Raw genomic sequence first — 17187 nt, 5'->3', positions numbered from 1 at the left:
ATGTAGTGGTTGGGTTCGATCCTTGGATTCACAACTTAATAACCACCATGATTCTTTTAACCGTGGTTGAATGCTCTGCTAAAGGTGGAACTTCAAACCGTTCTTACAATATTGCTATTGTTGCTACCGACTGTGTAGAGTCCATATCTTCACTTAACATACTTATTTTTCAATTAAAAACCATATAAAAAAACATGAATTCTTAATCTGTCAATTATATATACATCATTAAGAAAAAGAGCAGTCAATAGGTTCCTAACCATAATAGATATAAGCTTTGCTTAGTGTTTCATCAAGCTACTTGTTAAAGTGTTATTATACCTTCTATCTGAAATTTAACTAGCTCCCTCCTTTTTGTCCTCAATTTGAAGTTTATTCTATATCATAATGAATTGTCAATGTTTTTATTTCATTCCACTCTTAATGTTTTTATACCTCTGTTAGGCACACAACAAAATTCAATAAGCTTTGATTCAATATTAAGATGGTCCCCTAAAGTCTATTGATCCAACATTCAATTGAACTTGATTGCATTGAACTGTTTTATTGAGCATCTACTTTAAAGATAAATGTAAAAAGAATTTGTTTTCAAGTTTTTCAACAATATCAATCATTTTACAGTATCCTTTTGTATTTGAATGCTCTCCTACCATTCTACCTCTGCAGCAGGAAAAAAAGAAAAAGAAAGAAACTAAAATCGCGGGGAGAATGGGACTCGAATCATCTACAGCTGCTTTATTGTGCAACAGGCCAAGAGGGTCCAATTTTGGAGAGAATGTGCTGAGATGATAGAGAGAAAGAGAGTTATTAGGGAAAATTAAACCCCACCCTACACTTGCAAGAGTGTATCCCGTAAAACAACTATGGGGATCGTTAGATTCTCTCTCTCCAGATCTAACGATCCCCACAACTACTGCGCCATGCAGCCGCTGTAGGGGATCCAAGACTAAAAAGAGTGAGAGAGAATAAGATTTTGAGAGAGATAGAGTGTAGATGAATGCATCGAGAGGATCTAGGAACAAAAATAAGAAACAGACATGAGCCTTGAAAGGGACCGAAAACAAAGAACCTTAAGTCGCGCTATAGTTGTTTTCCTTTCTCTTTTGGCATTTGAACTAGGACTTGATCAGAAAATTATTTCTCAGCTATGTGAATCGACTAGAAAGGACTTCAAGGTATTGTAGAACTCCTTAGCCTTTTCCACACAAAATGCATGCCCTGCATTCTTGATCACCACTATTTGAGCATTGTCCCCTAAATGCCTGTGATTCAAATCCAATGAGTTCAAGATTCAAAATTTAAAAAGGACTCCACAATTAACAAAACAAGTACAATGAGATTGTTATTAAAATATTAACCTTTTCAATCTGTGGCCAAGCTCCAAAGGGAACACTTGATCATGTTCTCCCCAGATAATTAATGTAGGCTGCATAGAAGATGAAATTATGCCTCTTAATTTAACCATTACAAAATTATTACATCGGAAAAAGCATTAACTATGCAGCACAGACAATTCATATTGAACTCGTGTCCGGTGTCTGAGTCTGACACGTGTTAATGTCTAAAACTTACACTTGTGACTGCATTTAATTATTCGATTTTTCAAAATTTTAACCGCTATCAATATCTCAGTGCCGTGTGTCTAGTGTTTATGTTTGTATCCAACTAAGAGGATAAAGTAGAAATGAACCTGAGATATCTTAGGGAGGTCAGAAAGATTTCTGTCCTTTGCAATGGCTCGGATCAAATCTCTTTTTTCTTGTACATACTCCCTGCACATTGTCTACTCAAATTCATCAGTTTTAGCACAATGTGGCCTCTTTATTTTCAACACCATAGTTTAGTTATTAAAAGTTGCAGCTGAAACATATCTTATTCAACCATAACATAGACACAACACATTCTTTTTAACCAACAAACATGCTTCAGGATACTATGGTAGACAAATTCAACTGTTTCATGTAAAATGAAGCAATATGAGAAAAGAATCAAGTCAATTACAAGTTTATCCAGATTCAGTTTAAGAACTAAAATATATTACTGAACAATACAGATAGTGACATGATGCTAACTAGCTAAAGTAGCTAAAATTGACCAAGTTACCTTTGGCTCAGGTTTATATCCTAAAGTCTGAGTTTGGAGAAGCATACTCCCTAAACATGATTTTACAAAACATAATCATGATTATTTTCCTATAATCATGTTAGCTCATAAAACTGCATTTGACTAAAATAAAAAACAATTGAATCATTATATTTTTCTTTCAAAAATAAAATTGAATCATTATATGTTGAGTTGAGAAATCTACATTAAATTTTAATACTCTAATGTCAATTGAAACTCATTGTTCTGCCTTATTATATCAAGGTAAAACTAATTTACACCAACATTTTTGTTGCTTTCTTGATTTTTTTTTCTTTCTATGTAGACAAAGTGGCAACACCCCACACACAACTACGAGGTCCTGAGTTAGAACAATGATAAAGGTGTTTAATCAAACAATATCGGCATTGTCAGTTGACCTACGCTTTACATATACTTTAACTCTTGATTTTATCATATTCAGTAAGAAGAATCAAAGACTTGTATGAAATTTATAAATAAGAAACAAACTTACATGAATGAAATCATGGAGGAAGCAAGAGGGCAACCAAGCCAAACGACGTGGTCGAAAAAAAGCATATCCAAAAAGTTCCCTAAGCTTTTGTGGAGTTTGTGGCACCAAAATATTAGCAGCTTCATCCAAATCAGAAACAGGAAAAAAACCATCTTTTATATCCTTCTCTTCCAAACTCACACCTGAACCACAAATCACAACCTTCTCCACAAACTCTTTATACTTAACACCTAAACTATATGCCACAAACCCACCATAACTCAACCCCACAACACTCACACTCCTCACACACTTCATTTCCATTACCTTCATCACACACTCAGCTTGAAATCCTTCAGTTCTTTCGGGTCGAGACGTGTATGACCCTCCGAAGAAAACAAGGTCCGGTACGTATACATTGAAGAGCTGTGTTAGACTGCGGATGAAGTGACCCCATTGCCATAAAGCATTGGCGCCAAGGCCATGGATTAGGAGTAGGTTTGGTTTTGATTCGGTTCGGGTTTTGGGTATCCAACAATGCATTATAGTTCCATCTTTTAGGTCAGTTATTGTGGAACGGAGACCTGCACCGGTGAATGTTGACCGGTAACACCAGTTTCTTGTTTCGGTTAAACTGAAACACTGTGTCATACTGGTTGGTTAGTAGTATTAACTAACTAACTAACACAACTATAATTTCTAGAACTTGCTAGAAAATAAAAGTTAAAATAACAAAAATGGTACAATAGGAGTGGTGAAGTTGAATTTGATTTGGACAATATGTGCTATGCTCTGTTGGAAAAGATAGATTGGTGAACGATATGTATCCAAGGGAGCAATTTGGATAACGTATTTTGTCACGTGTTCAATGATTTGTCTAAATTAATTATTTATTATCATTGTTATTTGTTAGGAGCTATGGACACAATCCCAAATAAAAATAATACTTTTAACACAAAAAATGCAATATTAGTGTGAGATTATTTTCCACCGACAATTGTTACAACTTTTCAAGGCATGAGATATTTGTGTCAATTATTCCAATTTAAACCAAAACATTTCTACAACATTACAGAATCTTCTAGACATTGAGAAAAACACGTTACAATTATTCCAATTTCTCCAATTCTTGTTTCAAAATGGTTCAAAAAACCAAATTTAAAATAAATAGTAAAAGATTGAATTATATAATATGAACTGTGTCAAATCCTCGACTAGACTATTGTTTAAGAACACTTGTAGTCCATATTGTACTCTGAATTTAAAATAAATCTAAAATCTCTTTTAAGGGAAGATATCAATCCATTAAGGATTGATTCAGCAATTTAAGGCGGAAGACGGGCAAAATCTTGAGGATTGGGTAGAAACCTTGTGTCTTATAGGCTGATTTATTTTGTAGCCTACAAAATAAGAAGTTCAAGGTCAACAAGACTACGATTGATGTCTACACTTCAAATAATATTAAAAAATATCAGTAAATGATAATTTTAACCCCAAATTCCATCGGCAATTGCCGTCGGTTAAAAATCATTGGCACTTTTTAGACTTTCTTTTTAAATGTTCTTACACTAAATTTTGAAACCAAAAACATTAAATACAATGCACGTTGACCGAAAATTTCTAGCTTGTTCTTCTTTGAACAATGCAATGACATTTACAATTTTCATCATAAAGGGTAAAAAAAATTGATACGAATTTACAACTTCAAGTAGTGTTAATAAGAACTTAATACATTCTTATGAAGGCCGGATATGGATATGTGTGCGGGTAAGATACAATACGGATACACGGATACACGAATTTTTAAAAATTTAGGATACGATACAGTTAAGATACGTTAACAAAAATTTAATACTAAAACTTAAATGTATGTAAAATACTTGATGAAAACGAACATTGATTAAAAGAACTCAACATAAATTTTATCTAATATTGATTAACTGAATCACCTCCCTCTCCTTACCTTCATCCACGATAAGTATAATTTTAAGTGGTTTATCAAGAAACAATTATAGTGATACATATCTAAAATTGAATCATATACATTGCTATTGAATGTTTACAACATTATCTCACTTTTTTACTCTTCATCTTTTTCTAGGATAGATATCTTTGAAGTATCTTATAAGTATCTTTGTGTATCTACGGGGCATCATATAAATATATGTTAAAATATTTTTTAAAAATTTAAATAATTAATTCCGATACTTCGTGGGTGCGTATCCACAAATATCTGTGGAGTATCAGTATCCATATACCGATACAGATACGTCTCCGTTTTGGAGTATCCCCAGGATTCATAACGTTATTATCAAAGGTCATAATTGAGATTAACTACTATGGTCATTTCAAGATATTTTCAAATGTAAATGGATAACAAGATAGAAGGTATAAATAAGCTGTAATTGACTCGAATATAGTTGTAGACTTTAAATCAAATACACATGGTTGAGTATACTAGATTAGAAACACTAATCAATTATCTTGTTTAAAAGGCAATTGGAAAATATACTAGATTAGTTTTGCATTTCAACTCTTCTACGTTTCTTTTTTCAAAATCAACTACAATCAACATCTCACTTAAGCAGTTAAGCTCCAACTTGTTTTCATTCCACACATCAAAATCTGAGAGGAGGAGAACATATCCTCCAGCCGACAACAAAATTAGAATGTGGTGGAACTTCTAAATCAAATTATTATACTGTCTTATCATAAATCATATCTTATTGTAAACAATTAAATTGTAATTATTATACATGCTTCTTCTATATCGTGGTCTTTTGGCTTGAAAATTTTAATATTTTAGTTTTATCAAATTTTTATTTTGACAGCATATGTTAGCATAAAAGTATAACAGTTTTGCATCAGATCTATACTTAAATTAGTAGTTTACAACAATTTATTCATTTTAGCACAACAATAATAGTAATATGAGAATTCAGTTTTAATAACAACAAAGAAATGTATGAGGCGTTTCCAAGACCAAATGGTATTGAAGTAAAACCAAAAAATCAGGATCACCACACAATCAATTTAGCGTCCGAGCCATTACACCAAAAGGAACAATTAAATCCTTCAGAATTGGTAATGGACGCAAAACAAACAATAATCATTAACTAAACAATAATAATATAATAAAAGAAAATAAACAAACCAAAAATCAACCTTAATCACAACAAATATTATTCTGAAATGATTAAACCCTAGATCTGGAAATGTAACCAAAACATGGGATCCAGAAGAACAGAAAAACCGTAAATCTGGACAATTGAGAGTACCCCAAAGATTTTGGTCAAAAAATAAATATATGCCCCCAGAACAAAGTTGTCAAGTAATCGATCCAAAGATCTCAGATCTTGCAACTGAAAGAAGAGGCAATTCACACCCAGTAGATTTAGAACCCTACACACCAAAGCATACAAACTCATTAAACCTTTCCTATTAAGTCAAAACACCATCTCTCCTTCAGTTTAGATTCAAGGGCTAAATTGCAGGCAGATGATGATATTTGAATTAATATGACATGGTTTATAGAATAACCGTGTTAACAAATCAGTAACCTTGCGGCACTCTGGTTATATTTTGCTCCATATATAGGAGGAGATCAGGGAAACATCAGAGAGTTTGGGCAAATTGGGCCAATATCTTGCCCCATTTGTGTTTATGGCGCTTCAAACTATGAGACTTGTTAAACTTACCAATATACTTGGTATTTGCACCCCCTGCATGTACATGTCAAATGGCAAATGTACCTCTAATTTATTTAATAAAATTATGGCTTATGAGTAGTTTTTGCCCTCTAACTTTCACGAAATTTTGATTTTGGCCCCCTAAAAAAAAACTACAAAATCGTCCCTTCAAGGCTAATTTTTGGTAAAAAAAAATAAAAAATTAACACGTGGCACCTCACGTAGGGTGCCACGTCAGCGGAAACCGAGTCAAAATTGACCTTGGGGGCCAAAATTGCCACAGATGCAAAAATTGAGGCAGTTTTGTAGTTTTTTTTCTTAGGACACCAAAATCACAACTTTGGAAAAGTTAGCGGACTAAAACTGCTATTAAGCCTAAAATTATTTCAAAGTACGTGTGATTATCATAACAGTGAAAAACACATTAAATACAAAATCAATTTTATTACTAAATAATTGGGTTCAAGTGGTTAATCAATTCTACCAAAGACAAATTGTTTGATTAAACCTGAGTTTGATTTTTCGATGGGCAATTCTTGACGGAAGAATTAACACCTAAAAAATAATAATTAATTTGGCAGATTGTATTTTCTTTCATTGGCGAAGTTAGGTTTTTTTCACTCCAACAATTCATAAGAAATTCAAGGTCAAGAAGACTTTCAGCTATGAAGATAGAAAATAGAGTATATTGATTTTTTTTATTAGTTTCAAATATTGGTAAAACCATAATAATTTATATTTAGTTCATGTTTGTAATATTTCATTAGAAGATATATTAGAAGAGATTTTTATAATATTCTAAACATTCCTAAAATATTTCATTAGAAGATATAAAAGGCTAAAGTGGTAATGAAAAACTTGAGGAATTAAAAGTCGTAGAATTTTTTTAAAGGGACAAAATAAAAAAATTTATATTTATAAAGATAAAAAACATTTAACACAAAAAAATATATATAAGGAAAGCAATACTTTAAAAGTACGCGCAGTCGACCCCGCCGTGCCACGAGAAAACCAAAACCACCGTCTCAAGGTGGAAGTGACCAAAACGGATGTGACCAAGCCACAAACCTCGAACTTCTTCCCAATATATATGTGATGTGCATCAATTTCGTCGTATACGGACCGTTTATTCATTCATGTCGTGCAAAAGCTCAAGCAAGTCGCCCTGTCGTGCCATAGGGACACCAAAACCACCACCTTGCTACGGACGAGGCACCCATGCATGTATAAACAAAAATACTTCAATGAATGTTTGTTTTCCTATTTTCAGTTTGCATGTGATCATTTCATGAGCTCTGTAACGCCCTATTTCTTTTAAAGCGGTAATACACCCGAATAATATAAATATTCAAGAAATAGACATCATGTCCTCAACAAAAACCAAATCAACATGCATGTATAAAATTCTCAACAGTCGCAGCGGATATAAATCATACTCCTCAAAAGTATACAAGCCATGATATCAAAATTCATTATCATAAAATTTCTCCAAATCCCGACAAATGGGTAATTCTCCAAAACATAAATAAATTCACAATAAACAATCTAGAGTAATCATAAGATAGACACCTAGATCAGAGCCTATCCTAGACTCTAAACGAATGATAATGGAGATAGCTCCCGCTATCCAACCAATCACCAAGCAACTCACCAAAGCAATTAATCATGCACTTCGTCTACCCATCCATACAGACAGGTAGGCGGTCAAATCCACTGAGGGTAAGCTTTACATCAATCATAATCAATAAAATAAATTTGAACATATATGAATTAAATTAAGTTCCAAGTACTTAACATAAGCATTCAATTCAATATACATCTTCACATAACAGTTCCTAACATCACGAATAAGTACTCACCAAGCACATTTATCATCAACAATTATCATTCACATGCAACAATTACGACTCATGTCAAATATGCTACGCGCCTAATTCCGACACATACATGCATGCGGTACCAACCAACAACAACAAGATGCCAACCGCACATCTTATGTAAAAGTACACATCCTCTTACAAACAACTATGTAAAAGTACACCTCCTTTTACATTTCTCATATGACTCAATATGATTATGATGCATGGACATACAAGCAAAAACTCAATAATGCAAACTACTCAACATACACCAACACAATGTAAAAGTACACCTCCAATTACATTGATCAACTTCAACAACAATTGCATTATCAAGTATTCACGTCCACACAATCAACATGTCGTTATTCAATTAAGAGTCATCACCAACATATCACAATTCATCAACATGTATTCATTAATCAACTTCAACTATATTTATAGTTCAACCACTTTGCACAATTTGTCACCATCCAAGTAAAAGAGGAAAATACAACACCTTGTGATAAACCTCACATTCAACACCTACCATTTACTCACATATCTTCATTCAATCATATAAAACTAATCACAATGGATTATAAGGTAATTGGCTTAAAAGAAATCGTTTTAGACAAAGTCCGTATCAAGTGGCAAACGACCAACATTGATAGTTTCAAAACAAGGTGACTTATTCAAGTTTGAAAACTCACAAGTCAATCTTAATCAATCATGTAATCATGAGCTTAAGTCACTTACTAACTATCAAACATTAGTTCGAAGATTAGCCTAAGTTCGTATGAGAAAACCCCAAGTTCACATATTTCGTAATCCCACCCGAAAATCAAATTTGATATGATTAAGACATTAAACCAACTTTACAAGCCTTGCTAAAGTCCATATGAACTATAGACCCGACTTGTAATTTCTTTTAGTTCACAAAAGTTCATTTCCGACAACATCCAAATTTATCAAAAGTTCAAGTTTCAACCAAAAGAGAAAATCCCAAATTTGAATTAGTAAATCATGTTCCAGTAGGTTTAGGAGTACAAAAAGAAATTAAACAAGTTGAAATAAGTATTTGACAAAGCTCGGATTGGCCTCTTAAAGCCCGGAACGAAAATTAAAGGTTGCTGAAATTGGGTTTGTTCGCTTAAGCGAACAAGTTCCAGTAGCTTACAGTAATGTTCGCTTACCGGTTCGCTTAAGCGACCGAGTTCCAGAACCTACCGTGATTGTTCGCTTAAGCGAACAGTCATCAGTTCTAGAGAAAAACTTACGGGTTTTAACCCTTTTCACCCAAAATTCTCAATTTTGATCTCCCAATGCCCAAATATGTTTCCAAAGTTTGTTTACAGGTCAAGACACTTAAAAGACACATCAACCATGGACACAAATGCCATTTAAACATAATTCATCAAATCAACCCTTTTTTACAAAACCAATAACAACAACTTATTTCACATCACAAATTCACGATTTATGAACACCCAAGCCAAGAATCATCACCAACAATATCTCTTAGCAACAACAACATCAATTAAACATAATTCTCATCACAAATCAACAACAACATAGCACAATTCAACATTTAGAGCACAATTCACAATATATCATTTTCACATACTATGAACATGCAATTTCACCAACAACAATTCAATTATCACCAATTTCATGTATTCAAACATATAATCATAGCAAGAGCACGAATTTCAACAACTATGATTAAAATAATCATTTATTCAATTAAGCACTTAAACATGCAATTAATGAAAAATTACAACTAATTGATTATAATTGAAATCTAACCCCTTACCTCAATTAGCAATAATCCTAGCTAAAACATCAATTTAGCTCCTAGAATCTCTATCACCTCTTGGGTCTTCAAGCTTTTCTCCCTTCTAACCCTTTTTATCTTCTCTTGAACTTTCTCTCTCTACCGCTCTCAAAATTCTAATGAAATGAAATGAAGACCTATTTTCTCTTAAGACAAGGGTTTATATAGGCTCCTCTCCAATGGGCTTAACCCTAATGCCTTAGTGGGCTTAACTCACTCATTCACAATTCTAAAATGTTTTTACTCACTTAACGGTAAAATATTAACAACGATCACTTACCGACTCACAACTAATTACCACACTAGTAACTTAGTAAAATAATGGTTCTCACTAAAAATAATCCTCACATGAATTTACTAAATTACCCTTACTCACAAAATGACCAAATTACCATTCTAACAAGAAAACCCATGAAAATGTACCCAGTGATAATTATTCACACACAAGCACATATAAACACATATATTAAAACAATTAAAAATAAATCTAGCGAAAATCAGACTGTTACAAACTCCATTCTTATTTGTCGACTGAAACATTTGTCTTACTCTAAATTTTGAAACCCAGAACAATAAATACAATGTTGGAAGATCTAAAATGTCTAGTTTGCGATTCTTTGGACAATGCAAGGAGATTTACGACATCCATCATAAATGGGTTAAAATTTTGAACTTTGGCTCGAGAAGAGGGATCGAAAGCACAAAATACCGGATTTATTTTACATTCAACACATCTTATGTTTCAATTATTGTTGATAGGAACTTCAGACAAACATTCTTACCTTATTTTCGAAAAATGGAAGATATAATTGAGATTAACTATGGTAATTTCAAGATTATTATTTTCAAATGCAAATGGGTAGGCACTGAACGCGATAGAGGCTATAAAAAATGGAATTTGAACGGTATAAATTTGGATAGATTTATTCATAATGAAGGTCATGAAGAACATGATTGTACATTGAGGCATCTCAAGCACAAATGGTGTATTATGTTAGATAGATGATGATGTGGTTAATAGAAGATTGAGTGTTAATAGTGCATTTAAAACATTTAAAGATGCAGTCACTAAAAGCAACAGGTTGAGCAATTTGGTAACAATGATGATAATCATTTTAAATTGAGAATTGCTATACAGTGCGAAAATTTGCAACGCGACTGGCACACGATGCAGGTAGCTAGTGTTATTATATTTTTCAAATAAATGAAAGTCAACACAATTTACAATCTCAAGCATATCTAAAGGCTGATATTATTTCGTTGGTTTTCGTGCACTAACATGTCGCACCAACAAACTTTTTCCTTTTAAATTGGCTACATACCATTTGATTTGAATAATGTAGTTAACTCATAGTTGGATACTTTAAATCAAATATGCACATGTTTGAGTAGAAAAGTATAGATTATTTTGTTATTAATCGAAAGCTAAAGAGTTTCAATATAGTTAAAGTTGATGTTATTTTGAATTGAGGATCATCGTGTCATAGATCATGTTAATTAGAAAGGTAGAAAGCACAAATACTTCTGAAATAAAAGCTAATAAAGAACTCAAGAATGTTTAGATGAGATGACACAGGTTTCTTCTACTTTAACTAAGGTCTTGGTTCGAATCGAACCTTAAATATACAACAAGGTTAAAACTTTTAGGTAGAGCTTGCCGCTCATTTGAGTCCCAATATGTTCGAGGGATTACACCAAAAATGATGTTGATTTGTGTACATAATACTCCTATTATTGAATTCACCTACAATGACTAATAGATTACTAATTGAAATTCGTAATAATGTTGCCATTATCAAGAAGAATCAACAGTCATTGTCTTTCAACAACTTGAAGTTAATTGTCAATAGTGCTTGCTTGGTGAAAATGTCTATGATCGTGTAAAAATACACATAATCTTATAAATGAAAGAATCCACACCTTGATATGTCAATTGAAGAGCAAAACAGTGACATGAAATATTGTGGATGGAATCGTTTGAAGACGAAAAACATAATGCACAAAAAGGTTCGATATTTACATACTGTTGTTAAGATTTTTATTTCAAACATGCATTGTTTTTTTCTTTCTTTCTAATGTCCAGGTAATCAACCTCTGATAACATCATTTAATAATTTTCTTTTGAAGGAATCGTTTTATAAATTACTTAAAAAAGCATAAAAGTACGCAATTATCATTCCCTACATATCTCTAACAAACTTCCCTCAAAAAATAAAAAATATCTCTAACAAACTCATTGTACCATGCAATAATATTCACGAACTTCTTTTAACCTACACTTGATTTATGTCGGACTCAAAACAAGAAACTTTAATATATTAACAGTACACAAAAAGCAGTAATAGCATAAATTATATATTTTTCTTAATCCAAAAAAATTTATTATGCTAAAAACTTTAAAACTTTAATAGCATAAATTTCCCCTTCATGTTTGCTTGTGATAATTAAGTGAGAGCTCCAATCTAAATCTTACTTGTTGACTGATACAATTGTCTAGCTCTAAACTTTGAAACCAGATGTTGATCTAAAATTCTAACTTATGGCTCTTTGGACAATGCAAGGAGATTGATAACTTTGGCTCTCAAAGAGGGTGTTTAGAACACACAATAGTGGATTTTTTAAACAATGCAATTAGTGTTGATAACAACTTAAGACAAGCATTCTTACCCTTAATATTTCACTTTTTCAAAAAAATCCATTAAAAAGAAGCATCTTAAGTTCATTATCTCAAGCTTCTCCAACGCAAGGTCCAACTAACTCATCTACACTAGCCAATTGGACTATTTCATTATAGTTACATGTTTATAGATTAATAGATTAATTTTACTTCTCTATATATTAATAGAAGCATCAGTCCAATATGTGAATACTAAATTAAGAGAACCATGTGGGCAGAGAATGCTAAATTGTAGGGGTTACAATACCAAATTTTGGGGTATGGTTAATAATTCTCCCAAATACTTCAGAAAATGTTAAGTTAGCATCCCAAAAATGTTCAATTGAATAAGACAACATTTGTTTCATGAAAAAAAATTAAATTATCTGGAACAATTATTGATATATACCGATCAGTTTTTATTGAGAGATCAAAAGTACAATTAAGTCATTTGAATATACCGATTAGTTTTTATTATTATAGAACAATTATTTGTATATGTTGTTCTCCTACACGAGCTCAACTTCGAGATCGAGGCGTTGACTATCCTTTAAATTATGTTTTTTGTGACGGTCAAGATGAGGACATATATATATATATATATATATATATATATATATATATATATATATATATATATATATATATATTGTAAAGGCTTAACACTAAGAGAGGTTTTGGAGAGAATATCTTATTCAATTGAAAAACAAAATACTGGCTATATAGCCTTACACAATTGAAAACATAAACAAAGCAGTAACAATCCCACGTTTTACAAGGCCTACAACGTGGAATGACTTAGTCACAGAGAAATTCTAATTCTTATCTACACAACTCCACTTCCCTAAAGAATAAGACTTTATTTAACAAACTGATAAACATAATAACATTAAATATTAAAGGATAAATTACTATAAGCTAACATTCCCTCCCTTAAACTATATGCAACAAGCATCTAGTTTACCACTGAAGCTTCAACCATTCCTAGCAATTTTCGAAGTTTCGCAAACTGTTCTAATTTGAGAGGTTTTGTCATTATATCTGCAACTTGTTCCTGAGAACTACAGTAGCTCAACTCCACAATTTTATCCTTCGTCAAATCTCTAAGGAAATGGAATCTTATGTCAATATGCTTGCTTCTACCATGAAAAACTAGATTTTTGGACAACTTTATTGTAGAGCTATTGTCACACTGAACCAGAGTACTCTTCTCCTCTTTGTGACCAAGTTTCTCTAACACCCTTCTCATCCAAACACACTGACAAGCACAAGATGCAGCAGCTATGTACTCAGCCTCTGTTGTAGACAATGTCACTACAGGTTGTTTTTTAGAAGACCACGAAACAGCTCCTGAACCAAGTAAGAAAACAAAACCTGATGTACTTCTTCGATCATCCAAATCACCAGCAAAATCACTATCAGCATAGGCTATCAGATCTGTGCAGCCTTCCTTTTTGTATAAAATTCCAAGCTCAATGGTTCCTTTCAAATACCTTAGTATTCTTTTTGCTGCAAGCCAATGAGATTCAGTTGGACAAGACATGAATCTACTAATAAGACTCACTCCATACATCAAATCTGGCCGTGTAGCAGTCAGGTACATTAGACTGCCAACAACTTGTTTGAACAAAGTTTCATCAACTTTTGTTCCTGCTTCATCTTTTGACAACTTTGTGCCGGGTACTATAGGATTTTTTACTGAATTACTTTCTTCCATTCCAAACCTTGATAAAATTTCACGAGCATACTTTCTTTGACAAATAAAAATTCCACATGAACTCTGCAGCACCTCAATCCCAAGAAAGTATCTCATCCTCCTCAAATCAGACATATCAAATTCCAACATCATCGAATTCTTAAATTCATCACACATGCTCGTATCATTCCCGGTATATATTAAATCATCAACATAGAGGCTTACTATTAAAATTTTACCTTTGTTTTTTGATTTTGTGAACAATGTGTGCTCACAAAAACACCTTTCAAAGCCTTCTCGGATAAAATAAGCTTCTATCTTGCTATACCACGCTCTTGGTGCTTGCTTTAAGTCATACAACGCCTTTCTTAACTTGTAGACTTTTCCTTCTTCACCTTTCTTTTCATAACCCAGCGGCTGCTGCACAAATACTTCTTCACTTAGATCACCATGAAGGAATGCACTCTTTACATCAAGCTGAAAAACACTCCAACTGTTTTGAGCTGCCAAAGCAAGTATCAACCGAATAGTGTCAAGTCTGGCCACCGGAGCAAAAACTTCAGTATAATCGACTCCGTATTGTTGTGCATATCCCTTGGCCACTAACCTCGCTTTATATTTGTCTACTTCTCCATTCTCATTAAGTTTAGTCTTGAAAACCCACTTAACTCCAATGGGATTCACTCCTTGGGGAAGAACAGTTAATTCTCATGTCTTGTTCTTTTCTATTGACTCTATCTCTGCCATCATTGCGTCCCTCCATTTCTTGCTCTTGACAGCCTCTTCAAATGTAAGTGGATCGTCTTCAGTGAGCATTATCATTGCATTCATACCATCTTCATCTGACAAACCTTCACCTGTTTCATAGTCTTCCATCCAACACGGTGGTCTTCTTACCCTCCCTTCATTCATAATCACTGATTCATCCTCATATGACTCACTTGACGTTGAAGCTGCTTCACTTGAGTTTCTTGCATCAACCTCATTGCCTTCATTTTCATTGTTCTCTACTCCCTCTTCAATGTCATTCTCGGAATCATTTTTGAACTCTAAAACATCCAGACTACATTCCTCTTTGCTTCTGTCCCAATTCCAGCATTCATCTTCTTCAAAAATCACATCTTTGCTAATGATTATTTTCTTGGAAATTGGATCATATAACCTGTAGGCCTTTGATTCATCACTTACTCCCAACAAAACACATTTCTTGCTCTTGTCATCTAGCTTACTTCTTTTCTGGTCTGGAACATGTGCATGAGCTACACACCCAAAAACTCGAAAGTAACCAATTGTTGGCTTCACACCACTCCACGCCTCTTCTGGAGTTTTGTTTTGCACAGCCACAGTAGGACATCTATTGAGGATATGCACACTCCATTTTACAGCTTCCGGCCAAAACATTTTTGGAACCTGCTTCTCAGCCAACATAGAGCGCACCATGTTCATTATCGTCCTATTTTTCCTCTCAGCAACTCCGTTTTGCTGAGGAGTATAAGCTGCTGTTAATTATCTGGATATACCTTGAACTTTGCAAAATTCTTCAAATTCATGTGAGGTAAATTCACCACCTCTATCAGTCCTTAGAGAAGTGATATATTCACCCGACTCCTTTTCAACACAAGCTTTAAAATTCCTAAACATAGCAAAAGCCTCAGATTTTTCATGTAAGAAATAAATCCAAGTTTTACGAGAGAAGTCATCTATAAAACTTAGGATATACCTCTTGTTGCTGTTTGAATTTGGTTTAATAGGTCCACATATGTCTGCATGCACAAGTTGTAGCTTTTTGGATGCTCTCCATAAACTCTTCTTAGGCATAGAGTCTCTATGTTGCTTACCAGTTAAACACTTTGTACATAGCTTCTTTGGAATCTTGAGTGAAGGCAGCCCATTAACCATCTTCTTATAAAAAAGTGTCCTCAACCCCTTATAGCTTAAGTGACCATACCGACAGTGCCAAAGGTGAGATTCATTTTCCGATTCAGTTTTAAAACATGTAGACTCTTTTGGTACTGTCATACCCCAATTTTTGACCTAAGGTCCCACTGACACACTTCTCCGAACTCGGACCAGACTCACATTTCAGTGAAGAATTCGGCAGGGAGGTATTTTAAAATACCTCATAAAGTTCCGAATCGGGCCCTCTTCTCTCAGTCTTTAATTATTTATTTCCATCTTTTAAATTTTTAGTTTAGAATTCTAATTTTAATTTTTAGTCCAAGTTAGATTAAATTTCTTTTATTCCCATTTAAAATTTTTCTTTTTATTTAAAACCAAAATTGTAGATATTATCCTTTTATTATTAATTTTTCTTTTTAATTAAGTCCCAAAATTGTCCAAAGTCTAAAAAATGGTCCAAGTTCAACGCATCCCCAAAAGCTGCAATCTATCACGTGTTCCAATCCAAAACAGCCTGTATGCTCAATCCCAATCCAAATCCGGTTCACGCTTCATCTGAAACAAATCCAGTAAAAACAGACGCGTTTCCCTTCTTCATCTCAATCCAAAGCCACATTTATCTGCTCTTTTAACAAACCCTAAACCCAAATCCCAGCACTATAAATTGCAACCTGCAAAACACAATCGAAGGAAACAACAGCACACAGAAACGCACAGGAGAAGCCAGAATCGCTCATCAAGCAACCGGAGTTCAACCGCTTTCAACAGCCGTACGACACAACCCGTACGTGAATCACAGTCAGTCCGATCCAGCCTCAATCATCATAAGATCCAGACCAGCCGTAAAGCAGTACAAATCAGAATCAAATCAAAACAACCAAATCTGTTTTTTCCTTGAAAGGTAGTATCACTTCTCATTTTGTTGGATCTAAGATAAAGTTTGAACCTTTTCGTCTGTTTTGAGTTTTAAAACCGA

At 33.5% G+C, this 17187-nt stretch overlaps 1 protein-coding gene and 1 non-coding gene across 3 annotated transcripts; both read right to left on the bottom strand.

Moving 5' to 3' along the window:
* Nucleotides 1-528: 528 nt before the first annotated feature.
* On the bottom strand, nt 529-3432 carry LOC25494801 (2-hydroxy-6-oxononadienedioate/2-hydroxy-6-oxononatrienedioate hydrolase). Of its 2 annotated transcripts, XR_005646471.1 has the most exons (5): nt 2618-3432; nt 1691-1783; nt 1359-1426; nt 1070-1262; nt 529-780 (listed from the first exon to the last, which is right to left on the bottom strand). XR_005646471.1 is itself a non-coding variant. In XM_013598590.3 (4 exons), the coding sequence occupies exons 1-4, from the start codon at nt 3245-3247 to the stop codon at nt 1142-1144; spliced, it is 912 nt and encodes a 303-aa protein (XP_013454044.1). In that variant the 5' UTR covers nt 3248-3432; the 3' UTR covers nt 529-1141. The 2 variants fall into 2 exon arrangements, 1 of the variants encoding a protein (XP_013454044.1); XM_013598590.3 differs by having other exon boundaries at nt 529-1262.
* Nucleotides 3433-5555: 2123 nt separating this feature from the next.
* On the bottom strand, nt 5556-5682 carry LOC112422289 (small nucleolar RNA snoR80). Its single transcript, XR_003012657.1, has one exon. It is a non-coding gene; the product is annotated as a small nucleolar RNA snoR80 (small nucleolar RNA).
* Nucleotides 5683-17187: the final 11505 nt, after the last annotated feature.

Source organism: Medicago truncatula, chromosome 5, assembly GCF_003473485.1.
Source record: "Medicago truncatula cultivar Jemalong A17 chromosome 5, MtrunA17r5.0-ANR, whole genome shotgun sequence".
NCBI classification, from domain to species: domain Eukaryota; kingdom Viridiplantae; phylum Streptophyta; class Magnoliopsida; order Fabales; family Fabaceae; genus Medicago; species Medicago truncatula.
Note: the sequence above shows the minus strand (reverse complement) of the source record. Positions and strands in the feature narration are given on the sequence as shown.